Here is a 21,089-nt window from a genome sequence, read left to right as displayed (position 1 = left end):
ATGACTTTAAACCATAACGAACCATGCATCACTATAGCTCTTGTCTCAAAGTAGGTGTACTGTCACCACCTGTCACATCACGCCCTGACTTATTTGGAGTTTTTTGGTGTTTTCCTGTGTGTAGTGTTTTAGTTCTTGTCTTGCGCTCCTATTTTGGTGGCTTTTCCTGTTTTGTTGGTATTTTCCTGAAGCAGCTTCATGTCTTCCTTGAACGCTATACCCCGCACCTGCTTTGTTTTAGCAATCAAGAATATTTCAGTTGTTTTTATCCTTCTTTGTGGGGACATTGTTGATTGTCATGTCAGGTACAGATGTACTTTGTGGACGCCTTCTCTTCTCCACATGCTGTAAGTCTTTGCTGTCGTCCAGCATTCTGTTTTTGTTTACTTTGCAGGCAGGTCAGTTTTAGTTTCGTTTTGCATAGCCATCCCTAAGCTTCAATGCCTTTTCTTGGCGGCACTTGCCTTTTGTTTATTTTTGCTTTAAGTGTTAGATACCTTTTTACCTAAACGCTGCCTCCCGCATATTGTGATCACGACAAACCATGTTCCCGACATCTACAAAGCAATTAGCTACCTGCTGCCACCTACTGATACGGAAGAGTATTACACGGTTACTCTGCCGAGCTCTACACCATACTTGCCAACCCTCCCGGATTTTCCGGGAGACTCACGAAATTCAGCGCCTCTCGCGAAAACCTCCCGGGACAAATTTTCTCCCGAAAATCTCCCGAAATTCAGGCGGACCTGAGTGACGTGTCGACAGCCTGTTTTCATGTCCGCTTTCCCACAATATAAACAGTGTGCCTGCCCAATCACATTATAACTGTAGAATGATTGAGGGCGAGTTCTTGGTTTCTTATGTGGGTTTATTGTTAGGCAGTTTCATTAACGTCCTCCCACAACACACAACTACAGCAGTCATGTTTTCGTCTACCGTAAAGCAGTTCGTCTGCCGTAAACAGCAATGTTGTGACACTCTTAAACAGGACGATACCGCCATCTACTGTACATGCATATGTGACATTAACATCTAGGGCTTTTAGAGAGTGCAGTGCACAACTGCGCACACAACAAGGAGACGAAGCAGAATGCATCATCAGAGAGAGTGTTCAGCATGGTTAGAAAAATAGTGACAGAGAATAGAACAAGGATGGACAATTCAACCCTTAACTCAACAATGAGTAGATGAGTGTTATGCGTGTGTATATGTGTAAATAAATGTTATATATATATATATATATATATATATATATATATATATATATATATATATACATATATATATTGTAGGAGCCATTTAAGGCATCCTTATTTTTGTGTTGGCATTACTTTCTTTTGTCACTAGGTGGTGGGCTTTATGGTTGAGCATCGCAGGGGGGAAGGCATATGTGAGCCAAACGAGGAAGGACTCAGGTGTGGGAGCACAAACCGTTCTTACCAGCAGCAGACAGCAGCAGGCAACAGCAAATGCAACAGCAGACAGCAGCAGACAACAGCAGACAGCAACAGGCAGGAGAACATATAACACAATATCACTGCAATAATCCCTGGTATGTTTCATTCACCCTGCAAGTTCGTTAATAAATATGCATAAACTGGATTTCCGACTGGACCTCACTTCATATGCAATGTTTGCTACTGCGTAGGATCACTCCCTCAAACCTGTTGAGTAATGACAATAAATTGGAACATTTGAAGGTGAAGATTGCCATTACATATATATATATATATATATATATGTATATATATAGCTAGAATTCACTGAAAGTCAAGTATTTCTTATATATATATATATATGAAATACTTGACTTGGTGAATTCTAGCTGTAAATATACTCCTCCCCTCTTAACCACGCCCCCCACCCCCCACCTCCCGAAATCGGAGGTCTCAAGGTTGGCAAGTATGCTCTAGACAGCACTGACACTCAACAACGGCACATTTGCGGATTACAATTACTGGTTTGCAAAAAATATTTTTAACCTAATTAGGTGAAATTAGATCATCTCCCACGGCACACCAGACTGTATCTCACGGGCACAGTGGTTGAAAAACATTGCGCCAGAGAGTCAATTTTGGAAATTTTGTGGTTGGGCGTTACAAATTTAAACATATTTCGCGCGCGCTTGCAAAAAATTGGTGAGTTTTCGTGGGTTTTAAGGACCTCAAAAATTCGATGGAAGTTGGAGAAAAATAATGCACGGGGCAATTACAATAGGGTTCTTGTAGCCTTTGCTGATAAAAACATCCATCCATCCATCCATTTTCTACCGCAACATACGTGTGATTACAAGAAACTGTTAAACACATTGTTTATCGTTCAGAAACTAGGTTTTTTTCTACGTGAATCTGTACCGAGCACAAAAAGCGGAGTGATTCGTTAAAGGAGGCGATGCTTCCACATGTACTTGGAGAGTGCCAAGCAGCACGTGATGGTGACCAGCAGCGTTATCGTGCACACCGCTCTCACCAAGGACCCGTCCCCTATCGGTAGCTGCAAGCGAACATGGCCGTGCTTCTGCAAGGAGAGAAAATGAAACCTCGAGAGTTCAAAGTAGAACATGTAAGAGTGGTGAAGATTCAAGCACCTGTTGGTTCACGTCAATCCACAGGCACGTGCTTGCATTGTCAGCGGTGCAGGGGGCCTCCATCACAGTGTGCGGCTCTAAATTGTCCCACTTTGAACCTGCGAGGGAAAGAAACGTTGATGCCCTGTCTATACATTATTACACTAATTACTTACATTCTTCTGTCCGCAAAAGCAGCCGCGGAGCTTCTATGGTGACGGATTCAAACGCTTTCCCGACGAAGGAGGGCCGGTGATAGCGGCCGTGGACTGGAATGGTGACTTTCGGCCGCTCGCTGAGGGCGGGGTAAACGTACGTGACGAATCCTGAAGCCTGGTGCGCAGGAACCTCCAGATCAATAGCCGAGTCTACTAAGATCTTACAGACACAAACAATGGAAAGCCAGTTACTCCATACTTGCCAACCTTGAGACCTCCGATTTCGGGAGGAGGGGGTGGGGGCGTGGTCAGGGGTGGGGGGTGGTTAAGAGGGGAGGAGTATATTGACAGCTAGAATTCACCAAGTCAAGTATTTCATACATATATATATATAAATATATATATATATATCCTGAAAATATGCAAACAAAACTGTGTTTAGATAATTGATACTTCAAACTTGCATAAATAAATATTAAGGAATATAACATAATTTGGCTTCTGAGAGTTTCAAAATGTAATGAATAAAATGCTAAAGTTGTTGATAAACAAGCAATTATTTTAATAATTAAATATGGTCATTTTAAATGAATTATTATGACAATTTAAAATCAATTATTTCAAATATGTTTATTTCAATGTATAATTCTATGGCTGGATGTAATAAGGAGTTAGGAAAAAATACAAATTAAAATACAATTAATTTTGATGTTTTTAGCAAAATATAGTAAACATGTATTTAGTTGTTTTTTTTTGTAAATTATTAAATATATTTATTTTTAGGTAAGATAAACATAATAATACAATTTATCTCTAGTCTGGATGATTTAGTTCTTGTCACCCTGTTGTCCTCCCGTCGTGAAAAAAGGCTGTCCTCACTCAGGTCCGCATGAAGTTGGAGGGGGCGTGGCTTCCAGCTCCGGCTGAAAATCGGGAGATTTTCGGGAGAATATTTGTCCCGGGAGGTTTTCGGGAGAGGCGCTGAATTTCGGGAGTCTCCCGGAAAATTCGGGAGGGTTGGCAAGTATGAGTTACTCCAAAGTGTGTATTAGGGTTGTACGGTATACCGGTACTAGTATGGTATCGCGGTACTAATGAATCAAAAACGGTACTATACTTTTTATTTTATTTTATTAGTAGGTTGCACAGTGAAGTACTGTTGGAATAATTGTTTGTAAGTTATCACAAAAGAAATGTTGTATTATGAATGCTGTATTTCAAATGTTGTATTATGAATGCTGTATTTCGAGGCCTAACAAAAGGATGAAGTCTCGGGAAACGCCACTGTGAGTTCAGCACGGACAGATGGCAGGATGTGCTCAACTCCTGGAGGAACTCTCTTTGAAGTGTTAAACGAACTCTCTTTGAAGTAATTCACAAACTCTCTTCCCTCTATTTGGTCAACGCTATTTACGACACGCTGCCTTCTTGAAGTCACTGTGGACAGGAGACGGGAGGGGTTGTCCATTGTCCTCCAACTCTCTTCCAACTATTTGGTCAACGCTATTTACGAGACGCTGCCCTCTTGAAGTCACTGTGGACAGGAGACGGGAGGGGTTGTCCATTGTCCTCCAACACCTGCCCCAGCTGGATCCAGGAAGAGCCAAGCCCGAGAAGTCCTCTTCTTGGACTTCAAAGCGACCAAAAACAATGACTGTTTTACATACCTCCCCATTCCTATTGTGACATATGTTGGTGCGTGAACATGGAAGATCTGAATTAAAAGAGGAGACGAGAACCTTCTTGGTCAGAGCGTGCTAAGACACTGTAAGAGGTTACAGGTTGAAGCCGTCTCTCCTCAATTGAGTCCAAATTGAATTCTGTCTCTGTTTGATTCCTTGCCTTTTGTCTTGTGTAACAGATGTCCTGTATTTGAACCTGACATCTAATTGGTCCTTCGAGCCGGATTCCAACACGTCTGACGATTCCAGCATGAGTGAGTGAAACCAGAGGACCATGGCAACCAAATCCTGATTGAGGAACTGCTTTTTCTTCATTTCGGGCTGGAATTGAAAGACTGACGGAAAATCCGAGGACAACAGGAAGGAAGGCAGAGAGCAGTGAGTACGTTTTAAATTGACGAAGAAAGAAACGACTGAGAGAAAGTGTGTGACTGAGGGTTACGACGCATAGACAAACCCTGTAAATTCTAGGCTCTAACAGGTAAAACAAACCCTGTAAATCCTAGGTTCTAACAGGTAAAAAGGCCAAATTAGAGGGACGTCGGAGTCCAACGTCCGTGAGTATTAAATTTTTAAATAAAAACTGAATTAAGATAAAAACTGAAGAGGCAAAAGACTGCAGGTTAACGGAACCGCGAAAACTGGAATCCGTAATATCCATAAACAAACATACTAGGGGGTGTCGGAGCCCACAATAATTTGAAATATCCGTGAACCATTATCCTGGGGACGTCGGAGTCCAACAGACCTAAAATGGTCTATTCAGAATAAAAAACTGAATTTTGTCCGTGGAAAAAACAATAACCTGGAGGGCGACGGAGTCCGCATGTAATATACATTGAAATTTCCGTAGATCAATATACTGAAAGGTGTGAATGTGAGAGTGTGTGGGAGTAATCGCCATTAGGCTATCACTCCATATGAAAGTTGTGAGAAGTAAATAGTGGGTTATTGTGGATGCTCTAGGCAAGACACCTCCACTGGGGAACCATCTCCAGTAGAAGCGACGTGTACCACAATAATAAATTAAACCACTATCTTACAACAAAAACAAAAGTAATCCTTATAAGTTTCGGCTCTGTAGGAGGCGACGGATTACTCCAAATTCTCAAAATGGAAAGAGGGACACAAAGAAACGCAGATCTAATATGGTCTATTACAATCTATTTAAACCAAAATAGAAGACAACAACCACAACGTCAGCGGTTAGACCCTACTGCATGTTGGCGTTGAAGCAGAGAAGGACATTTTGCAAGAAATTGTCCTGGGAAAAAAAAAAAAAAAAAATCAAAGTAACTCAGCATGACTGTTAAAAGACGACACCAATTAGTCATGTTGTCAGCGTATGCCATTGGTGGTAAGATCGCTGCAAATGTGTTTGTTTGTTTGTTTGTTAGTGTGTGTTTAAGTGTGTATCTTTCCAGGTACAAATTGTGTAAAAACCCTGGAGGTTCAAATAAAAATAAAAATAGGTTAAAAGAAAAAGCAAATAGGAGAAAAATCTCAAAGTGCTAAAATGAGATAAAAGTAAAAATAGATGAAGAAATAGGGAAAAATCAATTATAAGAATTAATGCAAAATGAAATAAACTAATGCGAGAGAGAGATAATGGGGGTATTGAAATAAGAGATGAAGAAAAGGTAGACTGAAGATATACATGTATGTTTGGATATATAAAGAGCGCTTTTATATATACAAATATATATATGTATAATTAAATAATGGAATAAATAAAAACCTAGATTAATAACTATAATAAGAGTTGAGATGTATAGTATGATAAAATGATAAAGTGGGTTACATGTTTATTAGCTGAGGAAAGAAGAAAAAAAAAAACTGAAAAAAAAAAAGGAGAGAAGCTCAAGTGTTGCTGACCTTTGCCCTAAGAAGTGCACTCACGCCCTCACACACCACCTTGTGTGTGTGTGTGTGTGTGTGTGTGCGTGGCGCAGTGGGGGAGGTGTGAAAGTGAATTTATTACATGTAAATTTAAAGTAGGTTTAACTTTGAAGTGTAGTATAACATTCTTAAGTTAGATTATGTTTTAGACATTTGCAACACCATACATCTGAGTGTTGAGCTAAGATAAGATAAGGACATAACATAAAATAAATGAGGTATGGCAATCAGGAAAACTATCAGCTAGCGATAGACAACTGATTGCTTTAAATATTATTGAATAATAATTGCAAATAAAAATATAAACAATGGGAAGAATGTAAATTCAGAGTTTAAAAGTATAGATTAAGTAGCATATAGACAGTTAAGTGAGTTTAAAACATTACTTAAAAAATGCATAAAGTAATATGTATAACAAGCATTGTCCTGAGGTTCCATGCAGATCTAAACAAAGGCAAAATAATGCACCTTGGATGATAAACAGTTTGAAAAATGCATGTAAAAAGAAAAATAGACTTTGTAAGGCGTTTATCAAATCAAGAACAGAGAATGCTGAAAAACGCTGTAAGAACTACAAAAACAAGTTGACCAATATATTGAGACAAGCAATGAAAGGAATAAAAAGAAATTATGAGGATGATGTTGAACAAAAAAGACATCTATGTATGTCCAGACAATAAACCAATCTTACAAAGAAAAATCGGTATAAGTGAGCAGCAATATTGAGCCAAGGTTGAACTCATGGCTCAACAGGAGGGATATGAATGCCCTTATACAGAAGTACTATACTTCCTATAGTTTAATTCTTATAAAAAAAAATTGTATAAAACATCTATGCAATTAACTAAATAAGAGTGAAGGAAAACATTATTGTCTGGTCATAGTAGATGCATTTTCAAAGTAGTTAGAAATATTTCCTAAAGGAAAAGCAGATGTGCTGACAGTAGCAAAAGCATTATGCAAATATTTAGTAAAAATGTACATTAACATTACAAGTACAACAGGACTAACACCATTTGAAAGATAGTGGAAAGACCAACCTGGGTACACTTAGTACATTGTAAAAAGGTCATTTCTGTTGAATTATCCAATAAGGAAAGGGAAGCCAAGTCTAGTGATAGTGTGGACGCACACGATGACTAGAGTTGAGCCAAACCACTGACCTTGGTAGAGGAGTGAATCAGCAGAAATGACACCCCAATGGCTCAGACGGTCCATAAACATATGGGTTAACGATATTGGTACTGGTCGGCCATGCCCCCCTAATATGGTTCACTTGGGAATCTGAGGAAAATGTAGAACTCAGGAAACAAAATGATACTGCACCCATAGTAAACCCAAACCACTGGCAGAATCAAGAAGTAAAATACACTCACAGGGGAGGTCGTATTAGAAGACGGGCAATGGGAGGATTCGGAGTAACCCCATTAGTGAAAAAAATGCCAGAAAACCCATGCCAGAAAAACAGTAATGGGAAAAAGTATTTGGGATTGTATTTAAAAAGGTCATATAATGGAAAAAAAGTATTTGGAATTGTATTTGTGTTATCAAAGGGACATGTTAACTAGCACACTACAAATTCCACTGTGACAAAGTTGTAAGCATACCATTTGATGGTGTGTCAAAGTTTGTTAATAATTGGTTCCTGTTTTGGTAATTAATTTGTTCCTTATGGCGGAGCAAGTGGGAAAGGCTACAAAAACTGATTGTGTTGTATGTATAAGCCCAGACAATTACTCAAGATGAGTCAAAAAAAGTTTAATTGAAGTAATGAGCAAAACAAAATTGACCCTGTAGCTAAAGAGACAAAACAGAAACCAATATTTGATAAATATGTGAAAAAAGCTAATTATACCTGCATTAACATGCAAGGCTCTGTACAACAGTTAGGAAACGTATCATCAGATAACTGCATACACATAGTAAAAGTATCAATATTTGTACAAGAATTGTTAACACGCCTGAACAGTTTGATATCTGAACATTGGAAAATAATTAGACATGATGTAAACTGACAAAGTGTTGTAGATCCAACTTATATTGATGGGTGTCCAAGAGGTGTATCTGACGACTATAAATTGGTAAATCAAGTTGCAGCTGAATTTGAATCATCCGTCTACTGGTGGTGTACGATTAACAAGAATGTTGACAGAATAAACTATGTCCACTACAACGTACAGAGATTGGGAAATTGGACACAGGCCGGACTTGAAGCAGTCGCTGATCAACTCGCCTCCACCTCCCTTATGGACTTTCAAAACCGTATGGCGCTGGACATGTTGTTAGCGGAAAGAGGGGGTGTGTGCGCAATATTTGGTGAACAGTGTTGCACGTTCATACCAAACAACACCGATGCAGAAGGTAGCCTGACCAAAGCACTGGAAGGCCTTCGCACCCTCAACGGTAAAATGAAAGAGCACTCAGGCATAGATACATCTATGTGGGATGGGTGGATGGACGGTTTCGGCAAATACAAGTCTTTGGTATCATCAATTCTAGTATCTATGGCCGTGTTTGTAGCAATACTGACGTTGTGTGGATGTTGTTGTATTCCCTGTCTGCGTTCTCTGCTTAACCGTCTGATTACCACAGCGATTAGCCCAGCAGATGATAAAGCTGTTCAGATGCACCTCCTGGCGGACGATAAGGAAGATGAATCTGATGATGGGGATACCTACCTGGATGGTGTTCCTGATCTGTTTCCAGACCCGAGTAACGATGAGAAAAATTGATGTTGAACTCTGAGTGTAAACATAACTTGGCCCTAGGAAAATGAACCATTAACTGAAAATCGCAAGAAGAAGTTATTGGGGATGAAGAGAATCTGGGGAGGGTTTTGCGATAAACAGGGGGGAAATGTTGGAATAATTGTTTGTAAGTTATCACAAAAGAAATGTTGTATTATGAATGCTGTATTTCAAATGTTGTATTATGAATGCTGTATTTCGAGGCCTAACAAAAGGATGAAGTCTCGGGAAACGCCACTGTGAGTTCAGCACGGACAGATGGCAGGATGTGCTCAACTCCTGGAGGAACTCTCTTTGAAGTGTTAAACGAACTCTCTTTGAAGTAATTCACAAACTCTCTTCCCTCTATTTGGTCAACGCTATTTACGACACGCTGCCTTCTTGAAGTCACTGTGGACAGGAGACGGGAGGGGTTGTCCATTGTCCTCCAACTCTCTTCCAACTATTTGGTCAACGCTATTTACGAGACGCTGCCCTCTTGAAGTCACTGTGGACAGGAGACGGGAGGGGTTGTCCATTGTCCTCCAACACCTGCCCCAGCTGGATCCAGGAAGAGCCAAGCCCGAGAAGTCCTCTTCTTGGACTTCAAAGCGACCAAAAACAATGACTGTTTTACATACCTCCCCATTCCTATTGTGACATATGTTGGTGCGTGAACATGGAAGATCTGAATTAAAAGAGGAGACGAGAACCTTCTTGGTCAGAGCGTGCTAAGACACTGTAAGAGGTTACAGGTTGAAGCCGTCTCTCCTCAATTGAGTCCAAATTGAATTCTGTCTCTGTTTGATTCCTTGCCTTTTGTCTTGTGTAACAGATGTCCTGTATTTGAACCTGACAAGTACATATTCCGTACAATTGACCACTAAATGGTAACACCCGAATAAGTTTTTCAACTTGTTTAAGTCGGGGTCCACTTAAATTGATTCATGATACAGATATATACTATCAGATATATACTATCATCATAATACAGTCTCCACACAAGATAATCACATTGAATTATTTACATTATCTACAATCCGGGGTTTTGGGTTAGGTTTGGTTGTTATCATCAGTCATCAGAGAGAGAGAGAGAGAGAGAGAGAGAGAGAGAGAGAGATCAGAAGACATGAGAAAAAGTATCTGCATTTGATTGTTTACATTTGATTATTAACAATCCGGGAAGGGTGCTAGTTTAGGGTTGTAGCTGCCTGGAGGTGTACTTTTATTGCGGTTTTGTGAATAGCGCGCCTGAATGTAAACAAATGTCATAGGTGGATCTACACCTAAAATCCACTGTAATGATATTAAGTATAATACCGTATCTAGTAAATACTACTAGGATTAAATCGATATTTTTTTATCGTCACAACATCTTTTTTCCTTTTTTTAAAATGTATATTACCGGTATGTTTATAAAGTCAGGAAACATGTCCCTGGACACATGAGGACTTTGAATATGACCAATGTATGATCCTGTAACCATTTGGTATCGGATTGATACCTAAATTTGTGGTATCATCCAAAACTAATGTAAAGTATCCAAACAACAGAAGAATAAGTGATTATTACATTTTAACAGAAGTGTAGATAGAACATGCTGAAAGAGAAAATAAGCAGATATTAACAGTAAATGAACAAGTAGATTAATAATTAATTTTAACAGCTTGTCCCTCATAATTTTGACAAAATAATAACACAATATGTTACTGCATATGTCAGCAGACTAAATTAGGAGCCTTTGTTTGTTTACTTACTACTAAAAGACAAGTTGTCTTTGTCATGTCTGTGTGATCATGTTTTGTTTTAGTCATGTTCGGTTTTGTTTTTGGACTTTTTGTGCACTTTTGTTTGTTTGTCACCATAGCAACCATTAGTTTTCACCTGTCACGTCACGCACCTCTTTCATGTTTTGAGTCACGCACCTGTTTTCACTAATCATGTCACTAGTATTTAAGTTCATTGTTTTCAGTTTGTCGTTCTGGCGACATCCGGATTCATACCCCTGTCACACTTTACCTCTGCGCACTTCATAGTCCATGCCAAGTAAGTTTTTTTTGTTTATTAATGCCACAGTTAGTGTTTTTGTTTAATTGTTCACAGTTTCTGCCTATGTGCAAGTTTTGTTTTCAATAGCCTAGTTTTGTACCTCCGCCATTGTGCGCGCTTTTCGTTTGTTCCTTTTTGATATATAGTGTAAAATAAATCATGTATTCACCTTCACGCCATGTCTGGTCCAAATCACTTGCACCTCGGGAGAACAAACCACGCCACAGTCCAAGTCTTGACAGTCTTGTATGTTCACTATTTTATTTAAGGACTAACTTGTTCTTCGATTGCAATAAGAAACATATGTTTAATGTACCGTAAGATTTTTTGTTAAAACAAAGCCAATAATGAAATTTTATTGTGGTCCCCTTTATTTAGAAAAATATTGAAAAGTATTGAAATATATTTTGGTACCGGTACCAAAATATTGTTATCGGGACAACACTAGTGTGTATTATACCAAAAATAGTTATAATGCTACAAGAATAAGTTAATTTTTTTGTAGACTTAAAAAAAACAAAAAACTAAAATTGTTTAAATTTTAACTTGAGAATTACATAATTACAGTGGAACGCCTCTATTTTTTATTTTTTTTACTAAATTTCCGATTTACGAACTTTTAGATCGAGCCACGTGTGCCTCCGTGTACGAACCATGTTTAACCTCTTAAGGCCCAAGCTGTTTGTTTACATGCTTTTTTTTATTTCTCTTTGCTATTTGGGCTTATTGAACCCTAATTAGAATAAAAACTAAAAATCATCTTTTGATATGATGTACTTAGTCCATAAGTACACAAACGTGTACTTCATGTTTAGTGACATGCTAATTCTTATCTTTACTATTTTTTTCCCAAATTCCATTGTATGTTTAACTCTTCTGACACCACCAGATGGCAGTATAAGTGTCCACATAAGCGGCCACAAGACCTCAATTCAGTAGTGTACACAATTTTGGAAATAAGAGCTAAAAGGTGCTGTCCACGCATGTAGCTACTAAGCCTTTAGAGGCTATGTGTACGAATGCTCCATTCAGTCACGCCGCCTCATTGTAGCGCAAGCGTTAAAAAGTTAAGGATTTTTGTGGTTTCTAAACAGTGTGTGCACGTGTTGGCAGGGCAGCGCATACAGCAAAGTTCTGTTGTTGTTAAATAGAAAGTTGATCACTCAGGCGGTACTGCATCAAAAACCGACAGCAATGTGTAAAGGATATCACCACATGGGCTCAGGAACACTTCAGAAAACCACTGTCAGTAACTACAGTTGGTCTCTACATCTGCAAGTGCAAGTTAAAACTCTACTATGCAAAGCCAAAAACAAATTTATCAACAACACCCAGAAACGCCGCCGGCTTCGCCGCGCCCGAGCTCATCTAAGATGGACTGATGCGAAGTGTAAAAGTGTTCTGTGGTCTGACCAGTCCACATTTCAAATTGTTTTTGGAAACTGTGGACGTCGTGTCCTCCGGACCAAAGAGGAAAACAACCATCCGGACTGTTATAGGTGCAAAGTTCAAAAGCCAGCATCTGTGATAGCATGGGGGTGTATTAGTGCCCAAGGCATGGGTAACTTACACATCTGTGGAGGCATCATTAATGATGAAAGGAACATACCGGTTTTGGAGCAACATATGTTGCCATCCAAGCAACGTTATCATGGACGCCCCTGCTTATTTCAGCGAGACAATGCCAACCCACATCCTGCACGTGTTACAACAGCGTGGCTTCGTAGTAAAAGAGTGTGGGTACTGGACTGACCTGCCTGTAGTCCAGATCTGTCTCCCATTGAAAATGTGTGGCGCATTATGAAGCCTAAAATATTACAACGGAGACCCGGACTATTGAACAACCTAAGCAAGAATGGGAAAGAATTCCACCTGAAAAGCTTCAAAAATTGGTCTCCTCAGTTCCCAAACGTTTACTGAGTGTTGTTAAAAGGAAAGGCCATGTAACACAGTGGTAAAAATGCCCCTCTGCCAACTTTTTTAGCAATGTGTTGCTGCTATTATTAATTAATGATTATTTGCAAAAAAATATTACGATTCTCAGTTGGAACATTAAATATCTTGTCTTTGCAGTCTATTCAATTGAATATAAGTTGAAAAGGATTTGCAAATCATTGTATTCTGTTTTTATTTACCATTTACACAACGTGCCAACTTCACTGGTTTTGGGTTTTGTAGAACAAAATGGGCGTGGAAAAGACGCTGTCGAAGTGGAGGCACATAAATAAGACCCGCCCACACAACGGCAATGCTGAAGAGACGGTCAGAAAGCAGCTTGAAGATGGTCTGTAAAACAAAATCTATGCGAAATGTTGACCAAAGAACCACCATTACGTTTTATGTAGACCACAGGGAAGAGTTTTAAATGTATATAATAATCCTAATATGACCCCTTTAAAGGAGGTGCTTGGAAGCCATTAAATTTTGTTGGTAATACCTGAAAAGGTCTGCAAAATTTGGTGACTTTTCGTGCAAGTTAAGGCCCCTAAAAAAAAAGAGTCGAAATGGGAATAATAACAACGAGCAGTTTGAGAATAGGGCCCTTGCAGTAACTTTTATGGCACATACATAATAGCGGTCGTAACACAGAGTCATAAACAAAGACAGAGTACTTTCTTACCTGCCAGTCAACTTTTTCAGCCAGGAACGAGAGCTGGTAGGGGTCCACATAGACGCCACGGGGCCATTTATAAAGCAGCAAAACTCTGATGTCCTTCAACGCATCATGGTGAAGCTCAACAGTGGTCTCTACCTCCCTAAAATAGAGGAGAAAACAAATATTTTTTTAACAACCATCATACTGCTTTGTTCAATTTGAGACACGAGCACCTGTGGAAACCCTTGTTCTTGATATCCATTGAAACGGTAGAGGACTGGAGCCACTCCATTAAAGAACCGCAAGCATTCTCGCCTACAAAAAACACAAATACACGATTTAAGGCAAATTTGATACGGAAATTACAACGGCAACAATTCATGTGTTTCACTGAAACAAAGTTGCACTAAAAATATTAACTCCCTGCTTGGCACTCAGCATCAAGGGTTGGAATTGGGGGTTAAATCACCAAAATGATTCCTGAGCGCAGCCACCGCTGCTGCTCACTGCTCCCCTCACCTCCCAGGGGGTGAACAAGGGGATGGGTCAAATGCAGAGGGTAATTTCACCACACCTAGTGTGTGCGTGACTATCAGTGGTACTTTAACTTTAATTAGTACACGACCCCGAAAGGGACAAGCGGTAGAAAATGGATAATACAAACAGGATATCTACTTTGAAGTGTATGTTATATCTCACCGTTTACAGTCGAACAACGACATGTTAACAAGAAGACCACGATGTAAAAAATAGTAAAATGCATCAAATTATTTAGAGTATGATTAAAATTTCTGCCGAACGTATTAATTCAGTACATCGCTCTTTAGACTGTCATATTGTTTGCGGAAGCAACTTTTAAGGACCCCTTTTAGGACTAGGGGCGCTATAATAGTGCCTGTTTATAAATACTATAACAATCATAACAATCATTATTTAAAACGTTGCAGTCCGAACAGTGTTTTTCAAAAATATAACAATCAACCGTCATAATAATTTCATGTGACTATTACACATTTTCAACTTAATTGTAATTCTTGCACTGAAGGCATGCAGGATTCGGCCGAATCAGACACGGGTCCTAAAAGCTAACTGTTGCTAAGCTACTAGTTTAAGATCGCAAGACTAGCCTGTTTGAACTCATTAAGTACTAATTGTATCATTTCTGACGGTTGTTTTATTTATACCCAAGTGTCGTTTTTTTTTGTTGTTGCTCCAAGTAACCGAACATGGGTTTCGTGGCCAAGCGTTGCGGAGTGTGCTTTAACCCGCCGTCTATAGTGGTGATTTATGTAGACAAGGACGACAACAACGTGCGAAAACGAGTCATACCGGTGAGAAACTTCTGTAGAACTTCTGGTAAGTTAAACAAGTCTGTTTGGTCATGCTGGGCCGATGTAAATATACCAATCAGCCTTCAGCCCGAAAGGGACAAGCGGTAGGAAATGGATGGATGGACAACAATGCATACACGCTTATCCTAGGTCGAGTCGCGGGGGCAGCAGCCTAAGCAGGGAAGCCCAGACTTCCCTCTCCCCAGCCACTTCGTCCAGCTCATATGAGGAGATCTTGCCCCAAGTGGAGGAGTTCAAGTAGGTACCTCAGAGTCTTGTTCACGAGTGGGGGAAGAGTGGATTGTGAGATCGACAGGCGGATCGGTGCGGCGTCTTCAGTAATGCGGACGCTGTATCGATCCGTTGTGGTGAAGAAGGAGCTGAGCCGGAAGGCAAAGCTCTCAATTTGCCGGTCGATCTACGTTCCCATCCTCACCTATGGTCATGAGCTTTGGGTTATGACCGAAAGGACAAGATCACGGGTACAAGCGGCCGAAATGAGTTTCCTCCGCCGGGTGGCAGGGCGAGAAGCTATGCCATCTGGGAGGAGCTCAAAGTAAAGCCGCTGCTCCTCCACATCGAGAGGAGCCAGATGAGGTGGTTCGGGCATCTGGTCAGGATGCCACCCGAACGCCTCCCGAGGGAGGTGTTTCGGGCACGTCCGACCGGTAGGAGGCCACGGGGAAGACCCAGGACACGTTGGGAAGACTATCTCTCCCGGCTGATATACAGGTAAAAGCCAGTAAATTAGAATATTTTGGAAAAACTTGATTTATTTCAGTAATTGCATTCAAAAGGTGTAACTTGTACATTATATTTATTCATTGCACACAGACTGATGCATTCAAATGTTTATTTCATTTAATTTTGATGATTTGAAGTGGCAACAAATGAAAATCCAAAATTCCGTGTGTCACAAAATTAGAATATTACTTAAGGCTAATACAAAAAAGGGAGTTTTAGAAATGTTGGCCAACTGAAAAGTATGAAAATGAAAAATATGAGCATGTACAATACTCAATACTTGGTTGGAGCTCCTTTTGCCTCAATTACTGCGTTAATGCGGCGTGGCATGGAGTCGATGAGTTTCTGGCACTGCTCAGGTGTTATGAGAGCCCAGGTTGCTCTGATAGTGGCCTTCAACTCTTCTGCGTTTTTGGGTCTGGCATTCTGCATCTTCCTTTTCACAATACCCCACAGATTTTCTATGGGGCTAAGGTCAGGGGAGTTGGCGGGCCAATTTAGAACAGAAATATCATGGTCCGTAAACCAGGCACGGGTAGATTTTGCGCTGTGTGCAGGCGCCAAGTCCTGTTGGAACTTGAAATCTCCATCTCCATAGAGCAGGTCAGCAGCAGGAAGCATGAAGTGCTCTAAAACTTGCTGGTAGACGGCTGCGTTGACCCTGGATCTCAGGAAACAGAGTGGACCGACACCAGCAGATGACATGGCACCCCAAACCATCACTGATGGTGGAAACTTTACACTAGACTTCAGGCAACGTGGATCCTGTGCCTCTCCTGTCTTCCTCCAGACTCTGGGACCTCGATTTCCAAAGGAAATGCAAAATTTGCATGGTTGGGTGATGGTTTGGGGTGCCATGTCATCTGTTGGTGTCGGTCCACTCTGTTTCCTGAGATCCAGGGTCAACGCAGCCGTCTACCAGCAAGTTCTAGAGCACTTCATGCTTCCTGCTGCTGACCTGCTCTATGGAGATGGAGATTTCAAGTTCCAACAGGACTTGGCGCCTGCACACAGCGCAAAATCTACCCGTGCCTGGTTTACGGACCATGGTATTTCTGTTCTAAATTGGCCCGCCAACTCCCCTGACCTTAGCCCCATAGAAAATCTGTGGGGTATTGTGAAAAGGAAGATGCAGAATGCCAGACCCAAAAACGCAGAAGAGTTGAAGGCCACTATCAGAGCAACCTGGGCTCTCATAACACCTGAGCAGTGCCAGAAACTCATCGACTCCATGCCACGCCGCATTAACGCAGTAATTGAGGCAAAAGGAGCTCCAACCAAGTATTGAGTATTGTACATGCTCATATTTTTCATTTTCATACTTTTCAGTTGGCCAACATTTCTAAAACTCCCTTTTTTGTATTAGCCTTAAGTAATATTCTAATTTTGTGACACAGAATTTTGGATTTTCATTTGTTGCCACTTCAAATCATCAAAATTAAATGAAATAAACATTTGAATGCATCAGTCTGTGTGCAATGAATAAATATAATGTACAAGTTACACCTTTTGAATGCAATTACTGAAATAAATCAAGTTTTTCAAAATATTCTAATTTACTGGCTTTTACCTGTATAACGATGGTTAAAATCAGGCACTTTGAAGCTTTTTTTTAGGGATATTGCATGATGGGTAAAATTTTGAAAAAAACATATAATATAATAAGCCACTGGGAACTGATTTTTAATGGTTTTAACCCTTCTGAAATTGTGATAATGTTCCCCTTTAAGAGCCGTTAAGAAGACTGTATTCATTCGCCAACGTCACGTCTCTAACCTGTGTCTATATGCTCGCTCTCTAGACTGCTGCCTGGTTGCTGAGGGCCTGAAGAACCACCCCCGGCATGAGGACTACTTGGAAAGAGTGCCCCAGATTCAGCTGGAGAGGCTCTTGGTCATCCTGAGGGATCACCTGCACGGCTTCACGCTGACGCACAGCTTGGCTTCGCTTCAAGTGGACCCCAACGAAGACCTGAACAAGCTGGACGACGAGGCGCTGGCTCTTAAGAAAAACCGAATGGATGAAGTGTTCGAAAAGAACCGGACTCGCAACGGGGACCCGGATTTTGTTTATGACCTGGAGGTGGACTTTGGCAAGGCGGCGAAGGAGAAGTGCAGCTGGGATGAGGAATCCGATGACGGGTTTTGACGTTTTCCATCCATTTTCTGTACCGCATGTCCTCATCAGGGCCCCGAGCCTATGGCCGTGCAATCGTACGTGGTGAACCTTAAAACTTTACCTGCTCAGTGGCCTTGTGGTTAGAGTGTCCGATTTGAAACCGGAAGGTCGTGAGTTCAAACCCTGGCCGAGTCATACCAAAGACTATAAAAATTGGACCCATTGCCTCCCACACAGCATCAAGGGTTGGAATCGGGGGGTCAAATCACCAAAATGATTCCCGAGCGTGACCACCGCTCGCGCTCACTGCTCCCTTCAACTCCCAGGGGGTGAACATGGGGATGGGTCAAATGCAGAGGATCTATAGTTGGGACTTTAACTGTAACTTGGACAGTGGGTTGACAACCAGGGGGATTTGGGCTCTGCCGAGAGGATGTGCAGACGCCGGATCGAGCCAAAGTACTTGCACATGACCATCTGACCTTGAAGTGAAATTTGTATTGTGGGGGTAAGTCAAAGTACCAGGACAAAACCCTCTCAAGAACGGGGAAAACATGCCAACTCCACAGCGTTGATTCCAACCTGGAACAAAGATGTTATTTTTTTCAAACAGGTTGTGGAATGTCAACACGTTCAGAACACAAGCATAACTTATTTTCCACAGCACAAAGACGACAGCCCAATGAATAATAGAGGATATTTATTTGATATAAAATATTGAATATACAAAATACATTACCTTTGGCTCTTTGTTTGTGGCTTACATGACTTGCGTTCACAGTCGACTATGAGATAAGACGCTTAAAGTCAATTCCATGTTATTGTGTGCGAGAGGAAAAAGTCGGTCCATACGAAATATGGCATGGTTTGAAATGAGATTAATAAAGTGAGACTAACTTTGCAGTGTCAGACCTCAGAAAAAGGGGAACGTTCGTTATTAAAAGTGCTTTTAGTTGACCACAAGTACCACAATACATTCAAAAAGGTCAGGTTTTTTTTGGGCGGGGGGGGGGTTTGTCCAACCTTGTGTGCTGGAGGTAGGTAACATACAAATCTTTTTAAAGACGTACAAAATGCTTCATTTCTCAGCAGGCTTTTATATCTTAAAAATTAAAAAAAAATACAATTTCAAGTATCCTTTAGCCACAATGCAGGATTCTGAGTCGTACGCAAGTGAATTTGTACGCCGCTTGATTAAACGTGATGGTGCTCAACAATCCACATGAGGCCTTTTAAACAAAGCTTAATGACGCAATAATTTCTATAGTGTGCAACTAAAATATATATATATATATGTATATAATTAAACTATTTTACTCCAATATTACACAATGAACGCTGCTTATTTTTTCTTCTTGTCTTGAGTGCATCTTGGACAAAACCTGGGAAACAACAGAGAAAAAAAATAATTTCAATGTAAACAAAATATGATGTAACTGTCGGACGATTGTTTTGATTAATATTGAAATTACAATTAATAACACAATTATTCATTTTTGAAAATGTGTACTTTATGTACCACAAAAATGCAATATAATTTAAAAGAACAACTGGTTATGAATTGGTAATAATTAAATAAATAAAAAAATAATAGTAACAATACATTAAAAAAAATTACATTCAGTTTTTCCATTTTAACTTTTAATTCCATTTTTTTTTTACCTTCTACACTTTTTTGCTTTTTGTGTCTTAAATAAAATGTAATAAAATATTTGTTAATCAAATACAAATATCCTTCTATTTTTTGGTGCAATAAATTTTTTGACAATTTTGACCCATACTGTTATTGTGAAGGGGGGGAAGTGTGCTGCTTGAAGCGGTTTAAAAAAATAAATGAAAGAAAGCCTTTTAAGTTGCGACTGCTGTCTTGTTTGTACCGTACGTTGATCTTACATGGATGATGACGTTCACAACAACACAAGCAGATAAGATGTGTTGTGGGTGTATGGATTGTTCTTGCTAGCTTTAGCTTCGTAGTTTAGTCGCTGTTTCAAGTGGCCGTCTCCGTATTGTTTGGTTCAAAACGGGGCGTTGGAGTTTTTGGGGATAAAGCACATTATTTTCCCAAACAAACGTTCCTTGTTCTTATATTGAAAGCATTGCGTGCGGGTACTAGACTGGCCTGCCTTTATTCATTATAAATTGGAGAAGTTTACTTCATGCTGGGAAAACTGGGTCAATTATGTCCCGCCCAATAAGCCTGACTTTAATTTCTCGAATTAGTGATTGTACTGCTTAAAAAATAAATAAAAATATATATAATTATAAATTTAAAAAAAAAAGATTACCGTATTTTTCGGATTATAAATCGCAGTTTTTTTTCATAGTTTGGCCGGGGGTGCGACATATACTACGGAGCGACTTATGTGTGAAATTATTAACACATTACCGTGAAATATCAAAAAATATTATTTATCTCATTTGCGTAAGAGACGAAGCAAATGGCAGCAATCGTCACTCACACGTCAACCAATAAGAATTCGGCGGGGGGGCGGGTCATGGCAGAAGTGCATTGTGGGTCAAGGGATGCTAACTGCTATATGCTACTGCCGTAGCTATTAAAATGGATCACATCAACATTGGCGGTAACTTATAAAAACTGAGAAGAAACAAAAATGGCACTGAAAAGGAAATCATATGCTGCAGATTACAAGCCGGACGTAGTGAAATATGCAGCAGAAAACGGTGATCGAGCAGCAGAAAGAAAGGAAGCGGCGCATACCAGGAGCGACAACGAGGAAGAAGATTTCATGGGATTTAGCGATCAGGAGTGACAGATTGTTTGGTAAACGTATAGCATGTTCTATATGTTATAGTTATTTGAATGACTCTTACCATAATATGTTACGTTAACATACCAAGCACGTTCTCAGTTGGTTATTTATGCCTCATATAACGTACAGTTATTCAGCCTGTTGTTCACTATTCTTTATTTATTTTAAATTGCCTTTCAAATGTCTATTCTTGGTGTTGGCTTTTATCAAATAAATTTCCCCCAAAAATGCGACTTATACTCCAGTGCGACGTATATATGTTTTTTTCCTTCTTTATTGTGCATTTTCGGCCGGTGCGACGTATACTCCGGAGCGATTTATAATCCGAAAAATACGGTACTCCCTATATGTGTGTATATATATATATATATATATATATATATACACACCGCTATATATATATCTGTTTATATTATTTTATTTTATTTCTTATTATTATTATTAAT

General features: G+C 39.9%; 3 protein-coding genes across 3 annotated transcripts in view; 1 reads left to right on the top strand and 2 right to left on the bottom strand.

The window, feature by feature from the left end:
• Window positions 1-2,308: 2,308 nt before the first annotated feature.
• Window positions 2,309-14,767, bottom strand: pigx (phosphatidylinositol glycan anchor biosynthesis, class X). Its single transcript, XM_061978182.2, has 6 exons — window positions 14,376-14,767; window positions 13,910-13,991; window positions 13,701-13,836; window positions 2,743-2,944; window positions 2,588-2,685; window positions 2,309-2,517 (listed from the first exon to the last, which is right to left on the bottom strand). Exons 1-6 carry the CDS (start codon window positions 14,437-14,439, stop codon window positions 2,380-2,382), a joined length of 720 nt encoding a protein of 239 aa, XP_061834166.2. The 5' UTR covers window positions 14,440-14,767; the 3' UTR covers window positions 2,309-2,379.
• Window positions 14,755-18,605, top strand: cep19 (centrosomal protein 19). The gene is made up of 2 exons (XM_061978183.2): window positions 14,755-15,032; window positions 17,553-18,605. The coding sequence occupies exons 1-2, from the start codon at window positions 14,903-14,905 to the stop codon at window positions 17,897-17,899; spliced, it is 477 nt and encodes a 158-aa protein (XP_061834167.2). The 5' UTR covers window positions 14,755-14,902; the 3' UTR covers window positions 17,900-18,605.
• A 341-nt stretch (window positions 18,606-18,946) lies between these two features.
• ing5a (inhibitor of growth family, member 5a) overlaps window positions 18,947-21,089 on the bottom strand; it is an 11,338-nt gene continuing 9,195 nt past the window's right edge. Inside the window, exon 8 of the mRNA XM_061978179.2 lies at window positions 18,947-19,251. Within this exon, the coding sequence (XP_061834163.1) occupies window positions 19,212-19,251 (40 nt within the window). The 3' untranslated portion in view covers window positions 18,947-19,211. The remainder of the gene's footprint in view (window positions 19,252-21,089) is intronic.

This window comes from Nerophis lumbriciformis, linkage group LG18 (genome assembly GCF_033978685.3).
Source record: "Nerophis lumbriciformis linkage group LG18, RoL_Nlum_v2.1, whole genome shotgun sequence".
NCBI classification, from domain to species: Eukaryota; Metazoa; Chordata; class Actinopteri; order Syngnathiformes; family Syngnathidae; genus Nerophis; species Nerophis lumbriciformis.
The sequence above is the reverse complement of the archived record's forward strand: the minus strand, read 5'-3'. Positions and strand labels throughout refer to the sequence as shown.

Excerpts from the sequence above, each read along its gene's own strand:
- pigx (XM_061978182.2), bottom strand. The coding sequence starts at position 14,439 with ATGCATTTTACTATTTTTTACATCGTGGTCTTCTTGTTAACATGTCGT. Across the intron at positions 13,992-14,375 it reads TCGTTGTTCGACTGTAAACG|GCGAGAATGCTTGCGGTTCT; the intron begins GTGAGATATAAC and ends TGTTTTTTGTAG. Across the intron at positions 13,837-13,909 it reads AAGAACAAGGGTTTCCACAG|GGAGGTAGAGACCACTGTTG; the intron begins GTGCTCGTGTCT and ends CCTCTATTTTAG.
- cep19 (XM_061978183.2), top strand. The coding sequence starts at position 14,903 with ATGGGTTTCGTGGCCAAGCGTTGCGGAGTGTGCTTTAACCCGCCGTCT. Across the intron at positions 15,033-17,552 it reads AAACTTCTGTAGAACTTCTG|ACTGCTGCCTGGTTGCTGAG; the intron begins GTAAGTTAAACA and ends CTCGCTCTCTAG.